Genomic DNA, 17,897 nt, shown 5'->3' on the forward strand with positions numbered 1-17,897 from the left:
GAGAGCTCCATCTTCTCTGTATCCTCAGATCAGAAAGTTGTAGAAAACAAAAAGATCTTGGCAGCTTCTCTCTTTTCCAAGCTAAACATGCTTGATCTCTCATACTGTCCTAGCAGACCATGTTCTCCAGCCCCATAACCATTTTCATGATACCTGCTGGACTTGATCCACGATGTCAATATCCTTCTTGTAGTGGGGAGCCCAAATTGGACATAGTAATTCAAACACAGTCTTGCAAGTGCCAAACAGAGAGGAAGAATCACTTACCTGCACCTGCAGCTTTATGTTCAACCTTGTTGTCCACTAAGATTCACAGATTCTTTTCTCCGTTTTTGTTTCTTAAGATCCTCAAGCCAGTACTGATGCAGGGCATTACTCCCTCTCAGATGTGAGGAGCGTACTGACTGCTCCTCGCAGGTTGGTGTTGTGCACAAACTTGCTGAGAGTACACTCTGTCCCATCATCCAGACCACCAGCGAAGACATTAAGCAGTACTGATTACAACAGTGATCCCTGTGGGACACCCGCCAGTTGCCAGTCAACACCTGGACTGTGTTGATCACCACTCTGATTCTGGCAACACAGCCAAATTTCCACCTTCCTTCTCCACCCTGTAAATCGCCAGTTTGAGGAGACTAATGGAGACTGTTTCAAAGATCTTAAGGGAATCAGGGTATACCATATCCACTGCCCTTCCCTTGTCCACAGCACCGGTCAGATCATCAGAGAAAGCAATGAAGCTGGCCAGGTGTGATCTGCCTCTGGAATACCCATGCTGGCTGCTCCCAGTCACATTATCCTTCATGTGCTTTAGAAATGGCTTCTAAAATATTTTACTCCATATCCATACTCTGTCTTCCTCTACAGTGGGTTATGCCTCATTCCCACAGGCTCTGCAAGGAGCTCAGGGACCTGTGAGTCCTGATGATAGATCTTGCTAGTGAAAACATCTTTTTCTACATCTCTTGTCACAAGTCCCTGGCCTCCTTAGCCATGGACCCACACTCTGTTTAGACTTTCTTTTGCTGCTGATGTATTTACAGAAACCTTTTTTGTTGCCCTTCACCTCCCACAATTGTTTCAACTCCAAATGAGTTTTGGCTTTCCTGACTTTATTTCTACATGTGCAAGCAATGTCTTTGCACTCCTTTCAAGTAGCTGATCCCAGTTTCCATCTTCTGTATGCTTCCTTTTTGTGTCTGAGCTCACTCAAGAGCTCTGTGTTCATCCACTCTGGCCTTCTGCCACATTTGCTCAACCATCTGAACATTGTTCTTGTGCTCTGAGGAGGTTGTCCTTGAAGATTAGCCAGCTCTGGGCCTTTGCTCTGCAGGGCATTTTCCCACAGATCTTGCCAAGCAGGCTCCTGAGATCTTCACATCTGAAGTCTACAGCTGTAATTCTGTTTTTTGTCTTGCTCACTCCTCTCAGAATCTGAAACTCCACGGCCTTGTGCTTGCTGCAACTAAGACTGTCATGGCCTTGATCATCATCGAGCAGTTTTTCCTTGTTTGTGAATAGCTGCAGCTCTTTAAGGGGATCAATCTCCATATAATTCTGTAATTCTATAGCTCTCATATTTCTGGAACTGAAAAGCTTATTTTGCCCTATGTCATTGTCACCACAGAGGAGTTACTGAAAGTACATGTAAAAGAAAAAATGTCTACAAATGTTACACTGCAGAAAGTTCTGTTCCAACTTAGGACAGAAGTGTGTCCAGGGGTTGATTTTTTTCTGAATCCATATATGCATCTAGCTGGCTGGTGCTGTTTTTCTTAATTAAAAAAAAATCATCCTGAAACCAAAGAGAAGTAAATCACTGCAGGGCTTTCAGCTCATTGTATTATATAGTGAGAGAAGGGCAACTAGAAAATGAACAGAAGAGAAGAACTCAAATTGTAGCTTTTAAATAGTTTGATGTCCTTCATTGATAATACTCCAGGCACTTCTTTCTGCCTGTCTGGGGGAGGATTCATGAGATAGGGGAAAAAGAGAATGAAAGCCCTGCTGCCCATCTTCTTCTCTCTTCCAATGAGGCATGTGCTCCAGTACCAGCCATCAAGTGCCATGGCCGATTGAGCCTTTCCAAACCAAAGCCACGCCTTTGTGTGATGTTGCCTCTTAAGCTTGGGACTGTTAACAAAGTGATAAAGTAATTGTTTCTCTGATGACTAAAGAGGATGCTGTATATACCAGCGGTTCCCCTGTATCATCCTGTTCTTACCTACTGGCCAAAATACTTTTTGTGATCTGTTGTTATTTCTCAACTGACAGAACAAGTGATACCTGTGCCTCAACATGCTGCAGACTAAAGAGTGTGAAGAAAGGAGAGAATTAGGGAAGCAGGGAAAGGGGACTGCTGGAGCACCAAGCTACAGGCAATGACTGGCATTGTGCAAACCAAAGTGATCTGCAGAGAAACAGCAACAAGTCTTCATTTATTGCTATACTGATAAGTTCATTTGGTTTCCTGTATATTGGGTAAAAAGGATTGCAATCTGTATCGCCATCAGCATTTAGATTGAAGCAAATGTTTTGTTACTCAATAAGAAAGTCAAATTAAAACATTCCTTTTAGAAGCTCTTTCCAATACCTTGAAAGGCGTAAACTTAGAATGTAGAAACAATTTGCAGAATATTTTAATATGCTATCTGAATGTAAGCAGATATTTGGCTTTTACTAGGATATTTATAGAAAGAAATCATGGAACTGTTCTGGAAGTGTTATTTTTTCTTGGCTAACTTTTGCTGAAAGTTTTATCTAAACTGAGTGGTACTCCTCTAGAAGAACCATAAAAGGTTAGAAGGCTATGATGAGCATAAGCTGTGATAGTTTTCAGACAATTCAGTTGTCTGTAGATCTTGGAGATTTACATGGATGGAAACAATGGAGCTTTTCCCTTGCTCTGCAGGAACAGCAGAACTTGTGCAAAAAAAAAAGCATAAAGAGAGGTTTACATACATGAGAATGCGATTTTTATTCATCTTCAGTAGCCACAAGTATAAATAATGGAATGGTTATGCACGTGACTACCTGCGGTGAATGTTAGATCTGTATATAGCATGAGTATTTGTTGACTGACAAATGTCTTTACCCTTTTCTATTTGTGATTGCACAATGAAGTGACTCAGATTGCCCAGTGAAGTGCACTATGCCTGAGGGAATTGTCTTCGTTTACACACGAGCTAATTGATTACATCACCTCTTTCACAAGCCAGATGGTACGGTCAGCTGAAGGACAGGAAAGCAGAAGAAACAGAAAATACTGACTGCAAGTACTTGACACTATATATTGACACCACATTAGTATATATGCACAGTAGTATAAATACTACATAATTTTATAATTTTCTGTATCTTGGGCAATTTCAGAATAGACTGTTGTTTTCCATCTGTTCTTCCTAGCAGCTATGCATTTCTTTCTTTCTTTCTTTCACAGTACACATTTGGTTATGAATGTTAGTCCTGTGGAACTGCTGGAATATATTCTCCACTGGGATATCTTCTCAGATCCATCTGAAAAGCCAGTGCAGAAACAGCATGCCACAAATGCAGCAACCACTCTGAGCTCAGCATCCCAGTGCCTGAAGACCTCCACCTACAGTTTACACTGCCCTCTACTTAGTCCCTAAATTAAATTAGAGTGATAGTTTTAACATGTGACACTCAAAGTAGTTCAGGATAGGTTATTTGAGAGGCCACTCCCTGTCTGATACTACTAAAGGTGGCAGCAATTGGCTGTATTCAAGCTCTTGGCTCCTTCCTTTAAAAGACAGGCCTGTGGCTGTAGAGAGTTTTCTTGCAGTGTCCTCAGCCCTGTGGTCTGGTACAGCAAGACTTCTATTTTCTGCCTTCGGAGGAGAGGTATGGTAACAAATCCTTTGTGACTGTTCTTTGCTGTGGAGTGCTTTTGTTGGGAAGGGATAGATGTAGATAAATCTGGCAAAATTTGGGGATTTTAAATTATGAGAACCCCTGCCTGCATAGAAAACATTTCCTTCTAGCATTTTGTTTTAGTCGTGCATGAGAAAGATATGTTTCTTTTGCCTCTCAATTTCTGACAGTGAAAATTAAAAAGAAAATATTGGTCTTACCAAAAGATTGGTAATAATCTGTGAGATTATTTAAAACTGTTTGTTACAGCAAAATTAAGCCCATTTATATATAATTTTGTAGCTTGCTTAAATTGTGGTCATCACTGAAATCTTCAGTTTTGAGATATATTATATCTCTAATAGATGATGAAATAGCTAATGAAAGATGGAGCAACATCTAAACAATTTTTCAGGTGTTAGGGGAGAGTGCAGTCTTCTGCTTAAAGATGGTTTCATCCCAGCTTTGCAACAGCCCAGTGCTAACTAAAGGGATTTTTTATGTAAAAGTTATGTTAGAAAAGACATGCTAATATTTTCAGCTGTCCATAATGTGGCATAGTACCAGGGAATAAGAAAAATAATCAGTGTGCCCCATACAGCGTTCATGTTTTGTACCTCAGACAACAAGTAACTCTACAGAGAACTCTTTTCTAGAGTAGAGTCTATTGCTGATTACCCCAAACAAGTTAAGGGAAACAATTGACAACTAGTAATACGTAAATCATTATTAAAAGCATTTATTTTGCCATTATTAATTTGGTTATATAAAGTACTTTCAACCCTAATGTCCCTCTCTGTGAATGGAGAAACTAGCTAGAATGTTCTTTGGACAAAAGGCTGGAAATCTCAGGTGAACCTAAGCAATGACATACATAGGCACAAGGGGAAAGCAAGGTAAAATACATGATAAAACATGATAAAATACCCACCTCAAGGGATGTCCAGAACAGCCAGTTTGAGAAGCTTGGTCATGATGCTCAACCTTACTAAAAAAGAAATGGTGATGTGACTAAAATAACAGATAAAATAGAAAGGGTCCATTTGTTTCAACACTTTCCTAGTTTCCCGCAAGGCACTAAAAGAATCCTGTGGAAGATAAGAAATACAACTCTATTCCAGGCAAAAGAGTTGTTTAACAGGAATGAAAAGCACAATTCTACTGCCATTACAAATATTTCTTAACAGGTCCTTTAAAAAATGAAGACGATGGTGAAGATTTACTGTTCACTCGTCCTGTTAAGTTTACTCAGTGTGCAGTTAAAAGCCAACCCTGGACTCAAAGTGAGGATCACCCAGAAGGCCTTGGAGTATGGTAGGTGTGCTGAAGCATGTGGTGCTACTGCATTGAATCCTGATATGACAGATATCTTCAGTAGTGAGGGCAGTGGGAGGAAATGAGTAAGTCACAGGCTGTAGAAAAAAGGAAGGCTTAAGAGCACAGTAATTCGTCCGCATCCATCCCATCAGCAGGCAGTGTTTTAAAATCTGCTGACCTGGAAGCACATAAATTCAAATGCGCTGTCAGTACCAAAGGCAGCTGAACCACTCGCTCTCTTCCTGCAGCCAAGGAGGTTGGGCTGGAGATCCTGAAGAAGAAAATGGAGAAGGAGCAATTTCCAGACTTGACTGGCTATGAGAGATTTGGGCTTGGTAATGTCAACTACAACATCTCGAGGTAAGTAACAATCCTAGAAAAATAGTTGTAGTAATATGCTACTGTTCTATTTACCTCTATGCATGGATTATAGTGAGAATGTTGATGTGTTTTACAGTAATTGTCACTTAAAGGAGAACACATGGGTGTTACATCCAAAGCCTGATGAAGTCAATGCAAAAGCTCTCTTGATTAACCTCTGTTTGGATAAAGTGATCTGATCTAATTTAGTCAGCTAAGCCCTTGCTGTGATCAGTGGAGGAAGATCTACATACCCAGGAGGCAGTTACACCTATGATTTAGACACCTCTTTTAGAGTGAGTTTTGACATCCTCTTTAGGTGTTGATGTTTCTCTGCTGACCACAGAGGGAGCCCAGAGGAGCAGCTTTCCAGCTTCCAGGTGGCTGGAGTGGACCAAAGTGGAAGCTGGATCAGAATTAGATGCAGATCGTGAATACATCTGTGAGAATGGATTTTAAAATGCTGCACAGTGTAATGTAGCTCTGGGCCCTGGTAGCTATCCCTACCAATTTGGTCACTGGAGTTGGAGACTCCCTGGAACAGCTGCTGAATGAAAGGACACTGGCACTGCATTCTGCTTGTTGCAGTTGCCCTTGCTAAAACCATCAGGACTTCTACCTGAATAAATGATCTCACTGCACAGTATGATTCTGAATGCAAGTACACATACCATGTAGCAGATATCAAGTCTTTCTAAGGCAGCCAGCCTTATGATGCACAAATCATGCAGAAATATTACATGTTTTGGAATAGTAAAAGGGACAAAAATGAAAAACATATGGGGTCTCCATGTCTAAACACACAGATCAGTGTTTAGATATAACACTTTCAAGTGTTTAGTTTGCAGTGTTACTAAGTTCATTAGGTGCCTTGCTGGTTGTTTGGCACCCAACAAATTTGCCTTAATGACTTATTAGTGCTATGTAAATGTAAACAATAGCAAAAGAGTGGAGTGGCAGTTGTAGCCTGAAAAAGCGCAAGCAGGAAAAATCAAGTAACATTTGAAGTTACCTGAAATACTCATGTTTCTTTTTCTTTTTGTCACCCTTATCTTTCTCATGCTCTAGAATAAGAGTGACTGCTGTTGAATTCCCCAGTGTTTCCATCTCCCTCATACCCAAGAGCGGGATAAAACTGGTGATTAGAAATGCTTCTCTCACCATTGATATGAACTGGAACATAAGGACCTGGATGTTGTACGTGCAGCCTCGTGTGTTTGGGGTTTTTTCTTGATGAAGAATATAAGAAAAGCAAAGATTAGTTTGTCCTGTGACCTTTTCATGGCAAAGGTGCTCTTTAACAGCTCAGAGCAGAAACCCAGTAACAGACTGGTCCTCATCGACAGGAGGGGGTGGTAGGTCTACCTACAACAGAGCTCAGGCAAGGGCATGAGCTTCAGTGCATCTCACAAACCAAGGGTAGAGACCCTCACTGAGGCTCTTCAAAGCTCTTTCTAACAACTAAGCTATGAACAGTTTGATGTAAAATACCATAGCTTCACCATATTGGAGCTGGTCTTGAGTGTGGGCTGCCAAACGCCTGGGATGGTGGTGGGGAGGAGGCTGTGAAGTGGGCTTGTATGAACTGTCCTCAGATAGAAACAGATTAGATCCCAGTACAGCTCTCTTGCCCTGCCCTTTAACAGACATAATCCAGTTGCCTCTGGTGTGAGCACGTCTTGTAACTATACACAAACTACTTTAGAACAGTGAATTAATTATTTTTCCTAATTCAGCACGCTTCAAAATTCCTAGCATGAAAATCTGTGTAGAATACTTGATTGTTTTCTCAATGAGTAATACAATGAAAAGTATTCAGATAAACAGCTTCGTCTTCAGTGAACAGCAAGAGTCCATTCGAGCCTTAGTAAGTCTTTAATGTTCACAAAATTGGTTTTTCAGTTGTTCATGTATTTTTACTTCATGCAGCAAAGACAGTGGAAGAAGCACAGTGCACATTTCCAAGGTGTTTGTTACTGCAACCTTTTTGACACCCCTGGATAGTACGGATCATGCTTCAATATCACTTACCAGCTGTCGGACAACTTCTGGTGATACAGACATCAAGCTGAATGGGAAAAGTGGGTGAGTGCAAGAGATCTGTGTACATGCTGGGAGAAAATAACTGTCAGTGAATGGCACAAAGACAACTTCACAAAATAGGACAACTAGAATTGCTTTTTAGGTGTCTATAAACAACGCAGGTGAGAATCAGGGCCCTAATCTAGTGCTCAAGTGGCAAAGTATAACCTTTGTTCTTGTGTTTGTGTGCTCTAATTTGAGTAGAGGATAAATACAGTGACTTCTGTCAAATCCAACATTCTCTTGTGCTTCTTCAACAGAGAATTCTTTCCAAATATAGTTCTAATCTTCTCTGGGTAGAAGCTGCATGCTTGTACTATGCTTTATGTACTTTAGAACAGAAAGCTATGAAAACTTAACAGAACCAGACTGCTGTCTGTCGTTCCTCTGGATATAAACCTGTGCTACATGACTTCATTGTTTTCTTGTATTTCTCTCATTGTCTGAACATAGCTCTTGTCACCTGGCTTTGCTTTTCTGTTTGTTTGGGGTTTTTTTTACGTGCATTGGAAGTTCCTAGTGCAAAGACTGTTTTGTGTTTATACATACATGATGGTGCTAATATGAAGAAATTCTTATTCATAAAGATGAACACAGTCTAATCACTGGCTAAAATTACCTCCTTTTAAGTGGTAGCTCCCTGATAGCTCTTGCATTCAGAAAGCTCCCATGGGTACTAGTGTATCACACTTGGAGACCATTGAAGTTCCTCAGAGATATCTGATTTCCTGTTAATGACTGTAGTACTTGACCCATGAATTGTTTTTTTTCTTTTCCTGTAGCTTCCTGCATGACTTCTTTATCAAATATCTGAAGAAACCCATTCACAGGAGTTTGGCCACTAATGTAAGCCTTTCAGATTGTGTAGGGGAGCGTTTAAGGAATATCACTTTCACATCTCAGCACTAGGAACTTGGCAAAGAATGAACTAGAAAAATCATAGTTTGGTTCTGGCCTGATCAGCACAGTCATCACTTTGCCAGACATAAAAACTTCCAGATAAAATGTTGAGTTTGTGGCTGAGATACTTAACTGATCCAGAGATAGGTGATGTTCAGCCAGAGCGTGCAGTTATATTCCCATTCCAGTGCAGAACAGGACTGTGCCTGTGTACCTACAAACATTCTGGTTGTCAGGTAATGTTCATACTCAGGTAAAACATGTACTGTGTGACATACAGATCTCATAAATACAACATCTGATAGTATGACTTATTTCAATCTCATGGTTTCAAAGATACGAGTAGTTGCAACAACATCCTGCCCATGGCCTCTAAGAAGGCACAGTTTGAGGTGGGATTCTGCCCTAGGACAGGGATCTCTGCTCTGAGACCAGTGTGAGATCTTCTTCTCACACTTAATCTGTTGTTTTGTCACCCCAATCAGGCTGCCTTCAGCGGTTTCCCACTTTGTTGCCTAAAGGCAGCTCTGACACAGGACATGCTTACGTTGCACAGAATAGATATCATGGGGAGCCAGATAGCTGAAGAAAAACAACCTTAGGTGTTTTGACAACTGCTGAAACTGTAACGTAGGAGACAGATTTGCTAGCACACAGGTAAGAGGTGTATACAGTTCCATGATAATCAGACTGTAACTTGAGTATGCTTTTATGCAGTCTTGTCCCAACATCAGATCTGGGATCCAGTTGATAGCTAAGGACCTCCAATCACTGAATGGTGAGTCACCAGTTATATCATTTCCTTCTACATTTTATCTTCTGTCCAGTGAAATTCTGTAGTTTCCTTAACAGCAGCGGGCTAGCAGAGCCTCCAGGAGTTGTATCAGACCCCACATTCTGTCTGCTCCTTTACTTAGAAAACCACAGGTAAATAAAAGGAGTGATACTTGGTCAAAAAAGGACATTTCTGAGAAGCCAAAGTCTTGGGAACTATTCTTAACTTGCACTTTTTATGTCAGGAATGCAACTTAGAGGTCACACAGCATTTATTATCGATGTTATGTGGCCTCTAAGGACTCTTTTGCTCTGAGTCCTCCTGCACAAATAGCACTTTACAATCTGAAGCCTGCTCTCTTAGCCTGCCTGGAAATGCAGGCCTTACTTGCATATTTATCAAATTTCCCAAAAGCAGAAGAAAGCTGAAAGTTCCTTTTAATATCTTTTTTTTTTAAAGAAAAGAAAGGGGGGAAAAAATTCTTATGTTAACCACTTTAGTTCAGATTTGCAGGAAGCACCCGAACTGTTGGGCAGACACAATCTACGAAACACTAGTGTCTAAACAGATCAGGCACCCACCTTTTCTGGGGAAACATTTACAAATCAGAGGCACTTCAGATGCTCTCAGACTGCTTAACAAGAAAACCCAGTATTGCTATGGGCATTTCCTTTTTCATTTGGTTAGACAACATTTACTTTTCCACAGTGAGAAAACATTAGACAAGCTAAAGAAGATGCTTTGAGGAAGGTACCAGTAAAATGTCAAGCCTTAGGTCAGAATATGTGTTAAAATGTCTCAGGTTGTGCTTTTCCCTACCCTTTGGAATGTGTGTCAATCTCCGTCAGGTGCTGACTTAATTTTAATGCACGTAAAATTCATTCTATTGTTGTATAATATTGGGTATTTTGCTTTATCTACCACATATACAGTCCCAGTGCAGATTGATGATTTGGCTGAAATTGACTACTCGTTAAACAGGTTGGAAGTATTCCGACCATACATTGACATGGACTTAAAGGTAAGAGACAGCAGAAGAACAAGTATTAGGTATGCAAGTCTTGGGTAATGTCATTGATACTGCAAGAGATAACATGAGTGATTTTAGGATTGTCTGACGTAACTTTTTCTCTTGTGCATTCTTCCATCTGTGCACATTACTTGCTGATTTTGACCTCTGTCATTTTAAAGATCCATCCTGTAACTGAGACCATTGGCTGGCTCTGGGCAACAGTTTTCAGATCTAAATTCTTGGAAATGGGGAAAGGAGATAATAAAGCTTTTCAATAAGGAGGAGCCTTAGTTATTCAATATGTAAGTCCTTCACTTGATTTTCTGAGGTTGTAGACTGTCTTCAGGAGGTGATCAGCCTCTCAAAAAAGAAGTCTCAAGTGTCATCTGTGAAGGTGTCCAGTCTCTGGAATTTGTCTTCACCACCTACTTGAAAGCACCAGAGCTCCAGGGTGTAATACAAGTCCTATGTACTTACTTATACAACAAATGCATAGCTTAAGCAAAGGGGAAAAAGTCTGCAGTCACTTCGGATCTTCAAATCTCTGAATATACATTTCAGGGGACAGTCTACCCAGCTGGAAATCATACTGGCCCTCCCTATGTGGCAACTCCCTTTGCTATCCCGGACCAAAGTGACTCCATGCTCTACCTTGCCTTCTCTGAGTATTTCTTTCAGACATCCTTATTTGCTTACTACACAGCAGGGGCCTTCAACATCACCATTGCAGAGGAGGTGAGTAGGACACAGGAATGGGGTCAGAGTAGCTCGGTCATTCAAGGTGGAGCTTTGACAGTAATAATGCATTTAAAAAAAAAAAGCTGAGAATGAAGGTCAAACCTGGTAAACTAATTTATTTTATCTTTATTCTTCCCCCCCCCCAGACTTGGAGGTATTTTAAGATAAGCACTGAGATTTTTGGCAGTATGATCCCTGAGGTGAGTCTCATCACTTTCACAAACTGTTAGGAAACTGCCCAGTGTGAGTGTTGGACACCTCAGTACTGGTGTGTCCCAAAGGCTTTGTAGGTCCAGTGGAGCTCCTGCACTAGAGAAATGGGCATATGCATGCATGGTAACAGCAGATCAGATGGACCTTTTCACCTCCCAGCCCCACAATAAATTGAATGACTGTGCCGTTACCAAACTTGGCCATAATCATGTGCATCAATCTTTACTCTGGGCACTGTTTCAAAGCTACAGCTGTTCCCACATCAGACTAGTCCTGGGTAGGGCACAGCTTCCAGTCTAAGTCCTGATCTGGGAGACTGACCTCTGCCAGAGCCTCCACTCAGAAATAGCTGATTTCTCCTGCCCAAATGTGCATAATTGCCTTTGCTTCACTGCTAGCCTGTGACTGACTAGCAGAAAGCAATACAGTAAAGACCTGGGAAGGGACTGTAGTGTCCACATGCAGGAAAGTGAGCTAACAGATGGGCAGAAAATATTACATCCATTGAAAAGACAAGGCAGATGTACAGGGTTTCCATTCTCTTTAGGTAGAGGAGAAGAATATAACAGAAGAGATAAGAGAGATAAGAGGTATAAGCATGCATGGCTTCTACCAGCATTCTCAAACAGAATGAGAAACCAAAATGAGCATAAGAGACCCTGGCCCTTGAATGCCTAGGATGGATAAATCAGGACTCACAGTTCTAAGAATCAAAGAATCGTTAAGGTTGGAAAAGACCTCTAAGATCACCTAGTCCAACCATCAGCCCACCCCCACTGTGCCCACTGACCACGTCCCTCAGTGCCACATCCACACAGTTCTTGATCACCTCCAGGGACGGTGACCTTCCTTCCATTCCTTTCCTATGTTCACAGACTAATATCTAATTTCTCTAAAAGTGATACAGAGGAAATAATATTTCTAGAGTGGAAAGAACTTACCGTTGCATTCCTGATTTAGCCAAGATTGGTGATTTATCACCACGGAAAGTTTATATTTCCTGCTTACATTAAAGAATTTTATGTTAGCGGCTGTTCTTAACCTCATCTTAAAGAACCAATAGCTTTGAGAAAGAGGAAAATGTAGTATTCTGACCGGTTCTATAAGAAAAGCATTTCTCTGACTTTTTTTATTTTTGCCTTGGAATCATGCAGGTAGCCAAATATTCAGGTATACCATATCCAGTTGAGATGAAGCTAATGGCCACTGAAATACCTCTTGTCAGCTTGCAGCAGGATTCCTTTACTCTGGAGATTCAGGAATCCATGGAGGTGTTTGCTGTTTTGCCAGACTCAACCACCCAGTCATTGTTCACAGTGAATGTAGTAAGTACAATAAACAAGGTAACATTTAACTCAGGGCTAAATATACTTGTTCTTTCCTGCAGTTAAAACTCTACAACAAAGTACCACATTTTTAGCATTTAAACATGCAGGTTGCCATTAATCACAGCTGGTGCTGCATGACCCCACTTAACCTACAGGAAAGGGAAGAAATTTTTCCTGTAGATAAATGAGAATCCAAATAAATTGACACAGATTAACCAAAGATTTGTTCTCTGGAATGACTTCTGCAAGCATGAGTCATGTTCCATGACATCTTGTTCTTTTAGCTGAAAATGGTCTTGATTAGTGAAATCTCATTATCCACATTTCTGCTTTTGTCAAATGCTATTCAGAGAAGCAGACATTTGCTGCACGCAGCCTTGCATAGACCATGGGTTGGGGAGGAACCTCACGTACATGAAACAGCTTCTGTACACAGCCAGGAAGAGGGTGCTTCTGCATTTATGACTAATTCTCAGCAAGGGTTCTGTCTTCTATGTCTGGCAACTCACAGTTTCTTTTTTCTGCAGGCAGCCAACACCAGCATTGCCCTGAATGTATTTGATCAGAAACTCACGGGCTCTCTATGTCTGAACAGGTAATTCAACAAGGTTGGCCTGAGGCCATTTGGAAAACAGCGCTAGCAATCTCAGCATTACAGTTTTGACATGTGATCAGCTAACTATAATTTACTCTCTCCTCTGAGCTAGATATTCATGGTCATTGTAACTGCCCTGCATAATTGGAGAGCTTCCCTCATCCCTTTCCATCTAGTTAACATACATCTGCTGTCTAGTCTACCTGTGCAGCAGTCCCGGACACAGAAAAGAACATGGACACCTGCAGCTTTCCCTGTGTTGAGATAGGGAGAGATGTCCCAGCAGAAGCACTGCAATGTATAGACTTCGGAAAGCCAAAGCAGAGAGGCTTGGACCTTTTTAAAAAAAAAAATCTACAATATCGCATTTTATAGAGAGAGGCTCTGTAAACCACAACCTCATAGCTGGGGATTGGGACCCTTACTTCACATAAGACCCTTTGGGAAGATAGTTATAAAGAATATGCAAATTCTTTCAGGATGCGGTGGTGTTAGGAGTGTAAAGAGAATAGTGTTGCTAGTATTTTAGGGTTTTTTTGTCCAGCAAAATTAAAAAAAATATGAAGCATGCAAGTATTTGGATACTTGAATATGTATGGGAAAGTATCAGTATCTGAACTTGGAAACATTGGCATGAGCAGCACAGCCATCAGCAGCAGCACAACACTGAGCAGTTATTCTTCCCATCCCTAGAAAGGCTCACATCAAAGTATTATGCTTATGTACCAAAATCCTTGCAAATGTTCTGAGAGCCTGCTTATCCTTAATGCTGGCTCTGGTAATGTCAAATACTGACCAGATTTCCAAAACACAGCACAGAATAAGTGCACTCACATCCCTGGCTACAGCCCTTCTAGGATGTTTCTGCAGGCACGCTTACCTATGCCCTCAGAAAATCACATCTTTCTTGAGTAAAAGATATGGCTTCAAAAGTCTCCTTACAGATGTTTCATAAGGCCTTGAGCTCTGAAGCAGAGACTGTACATCTAGAATAATATGTGTTTGTCCATTCTAGTGACTCATCTCATTTCACTTCTTTCCCTCAGGCTCCAATTCTCCCTAGTCCATTCCAATGTTGGCTCTTTTGAGGTAAGCAGATAGTTTAAGCTATAGGAAATACATACTAGGACTATCAGTGATATCAAGGCTAAAGTGTAAGCAGCAAAATGCTATCTGTATTCCTAAATCATTTGGCTTCATTCCTGGATGTCTCTTTTCCTGTCTTCTGGCAGCCACCTCTCTGCTGTTGATTAAAAATTTAAAAAAAAAAAAAATTAAGTTTATTCTTTGGGGCAAGTTAGAGTTGTGAAAATCAGATATTCTGAAGTTTCCCTGACTAATGTATCGTATTTTATCAGTAACTAGAGAGATGTCTCAAATCACAGCAATCTGAACTCCTGCAGTATGTGAACTCCTGCATGCTGCTGTCTAAGCAATCACATGTATGACTGAGGCAAATGCACTCCATCCAGGTGTTGCACTCATCACAGATGCTCAGAATTACAGTAGGGAACGGGAGCCAGAGCACTATTCTCAGATACATGAAACTCAGCTGTCGTAGGCTTCCAGGGGAAAAGCCTGCCTCCAGAGTATCGTTTAAGTTGGACAACAATCATTTCTGAGTAGCTGAGAAGGAAAGATTAAAACTACCCTGGTCCTGCTTTGCTAATTGTGATAAATTGTCTCACAAGTAAAGGAAATAGGCTGCTTTAAATGAAAGTGTCTAACCATGATGAGAGCCATTTGCATTTTGCATCTGACTTCTGCATCATTTCAAAGACTTATGATCCAAAGATTACTTTAGCTTATGGCTTTCTGGAGCTAAATGAGAGCCAAAAGCTGAATGTAAGCCTACAGACATCATCCAGGATATGGGAATGTCGATTCTGCCACTATCAGAAAGTGATGCCTAACTCAGTTTTCTTGTTTGTGACAGATCTCGCTTCTGGAGAACATCCTGTCTTATATTTTACAGACTGAAGTAATTCCATCAGCCAATGGTAAGGCTATCACACCAAGCTGTATCATGTGGTTGAAACACCTGAGGGATGGAATGCCATTCAGAGAGACCCAGACAGGCTTGAGCAGTGGGCACAGGAGAGCCTCATGAGGTTCAACAAATCCAAGTGCAAGGTCTTGCACCTGGATCGTGGCATCCCCTGCTATCAGTACATGTAGGGGAATGTAAGGATGGAGCGCAGCCCTGCTGAAAAGGACTTGGGAGTACTGGTGGATGGCAAGCTGGACGTGAACCAGCAATGTGCCCTCACAGCCCAGAAAGCCAACTATATCCTGGGCTGCATCCAAAGCAGCAAGGCCAGCAGGGCAAGAGAGGTGATCCTGCCCCTCTGCTCTGCACTGGTAAGGCCTCACGTGGAGTACTATGCCCAGATGTGGAGTCCTCAGTGCAGGAGAGACATGGACCTGTTGGAGTGCATCCAGAGGAAAGCCACAAAAATGACTGAAGGGATGGAACACCTTCCCCACAAAGGGACAGGCTCAGAGAGCTGGGGCTGTTCAGCCTGGAGAAAAGAAGGGTCCAGGGAGACCTGAAAGCAGCCTTTCAGTATCTAAAGAGGGGCTGTAAGAAGGAAGGAGAAAGACTGGTTAGCAGGGTCTGTTGTGAACAGGACAAGGGGAAATGGTTTCAAAGTAAAAGAGGGGAGATTTAAACTGGATGTGAGAAAAAAGTTCTCTACAATAAGGGGTGGTGAGGCATTGGAACAGGTTGCCCAGTGAGGTGGTGGACAGGTACCTCCAGATCCTCAGAGACACCTAAGGTCAGGCTGGAGGGGCTCTGAGCACCCTGATCTTGCTGTAGGTGTCCCTGTTCATTGCAGGGGGGTTGGACTAGATGGCCTTTAACGGTTTCTTCAAATGATTCATTTGATTCTATGATTCTAGTCTTCTAAGAATCAGCTAAAAGCTTCCAGCAGAGTTGGTGATTCTAGGAACTTCTGTCTTTCTGCTGAAGTTACTGGTTCCTATTAACTCAGGTGGAATGTGTCCATCAGCCAGTAAGCAGTGAAACAGCAAGACAGATTTGTAGGGTTCTAATTTCTGAATAAAAAGGAGGTTGTTGAAGGGCAAGTATTCATTGTCTTTCTAATGCATCCCTAAATCATTGTTTGTTTTTTCCTAAGCTAAACTGTCCAAAGGATTCCCTCTTCCCAATTTGGCTAATGTTACCTTGACAAGACCTCACATTACAATTGCACCGGTGAGATTTTAACATTCTTATAATTTTTTTTATTATTTTATTTTTATTTTTACTTTTTTTGCTAGGGAGGCTAGGCACTTATTCACCTTCTTCTAGTAAAGGGAATTTGTTCAATTTTGAACTAGTTAAGCAGTAGAAAACCCTGAGTTTAAAATGAGATCTGTAATAATGGTAAAATCCTAGGAGATACAAATCTATCTCTTCCTGAGAGCAAAAGCTAGAACTGAACTAAATACATAACCACTAAATGATGAAACACACAGCTTGATCAATATTCAAAGTCGCAATTCAGTGTGAAAACAGGTTTACCATTTAGCATTTTGATAAAGTTTGGATAGTGAAATCAAATTAGAGCCATTGCTGCCCATAAAGTCTTGCTGAATTTAACAGGAATAAATGAAATGTGGGAGTGAGGTACACTTGATTCTGTGCAAATAGTATGACTGGATTTTGTTAATAATTGGTGATAATGTCTTAGGAATGAGAGGACACAGGACAAGTGGTATTTCTATTTGGTGTAGACAGGATTCCCAATTATAAGCTAATTCTGTAGTCTCTACTTCCAGCCCCAGTCTACTGGCTGTAAATGATAGGAGGAGAAAAATCTTCCCACTTTTCATAGATAAGCCTTTACACTGTAGTGGGCTGCTCTCTGCAGGTTTGTTGTTCTGTATGCACTGGCAAGGGGAAATGCCTTGAGGGCAAGTTCAGATTAGATGGCTAATTCTTTAATGGCTCAAATTAGCTAAAAATAATAATAATCCCACTTTGTGATGATTGCCTGGTTGCCTCAAGGTTCAGATCAGCTTTCCTGATAAGATGAGAGGTAATAGCCTCAAGTTGCACCAGGGGAGGTTCCGGTTGAATATGAGGAAAAATTTTTTCTCCAAAAGAGCGGTGCTGCACTGGCACAGGCTGCCCAGGGAGGTGGTGCAGTCACCGTCCCTGGAGGTGTTCCAGAACCGTGTGGATGTGGCACTGAGGGACATGGTTGGTGGGGATGGGCTGACAGTTGGACTAGGTGATGTTAGTGGTCCTTTCCAACCTTTGTGATTCCATTGCTAGCACGTTGCAAAGGGATAACACAGTGGGCAAAGACGAGGCTCTCTTGAGGTTTGAGAGACAAGAGTTTAATAGAACTCATTACTCCCAAGTCCCAGTTGTCTTCAGTAGATTTTCTAACTTTTAACAGTAGGATTGAGTTGATTTTTTTAAAAAGCTTCATTTTTTTTATTTTGTGCTTCTGTAACCCTTCTTCTCCCCACAGGGATACGTGTTGATTTCTACAGATGCTCACTACAAACACTGAAGGAGAAGAGTAACCATCTGTTAGGCATGAACCTGAAATCAGTAAGGGGACTCTGTTGAAATAAAGCCTTGTCTATACACTTCTTGTGTCTATGTGCTTCCTGACAGGTACACAGTCTCTCACAAGAAGTGCGTTGTCAGCTCTGTGAGTACAGCTCTGTGCGCATGGCAGGCTT

General features: G+C 41.4%; 1 protein-coding gene across 1 annotated transcript; it reads left to right on the forward strand.

The window, feature by feature from the left end:
* LOC110393539 (BPI fold-containing family C protein-like) lies at positions 3,710-17,801 on the forward strand. The gene is made up of 16 exons (XM_021386471.1): positions 3,710-3,864; positions 5,061-5,187; positions 5,439-5,550; positions 6,619-6,747; positions 7,480-7,635; positions 8,415-8,478; positions 9,250-9,310; positions 10,240-10,328; positions 10,881-11,054; positions 11,204-11,257; positions 12,425-12,595; positions 13,126-13,193; positions 14,240-14,282; positions 15,130-15,193; positions 16,337-16,413; positions 17,681-17,801. Exons 2-16 carry the CDS (start codon positions 5,073-5,075, stop codon positions 17,720-17,722), a joined length of 1,419 nt encoding a protein of 472 aa, XP_021242146.1. The 5' UTR covers positions 3,710-3,864; positions 5,061-5,072; the 3' UTR covers positions 17,723-17,801.

Source organism: Numida meleagris, chromosome 1 (genome assembly GCF_002078875.1).
Source record: "Numida meleagris isolate 19003 breed g44 Domestic line chromosome 1, NumMel1.0, whole genome shotgun sequence".
Classification (NCBI taxonomy): Eukaryota; Metazoa; Chordata; class Aves; order Galliformes; family Numididae; genus Numida; species Numida meleagris.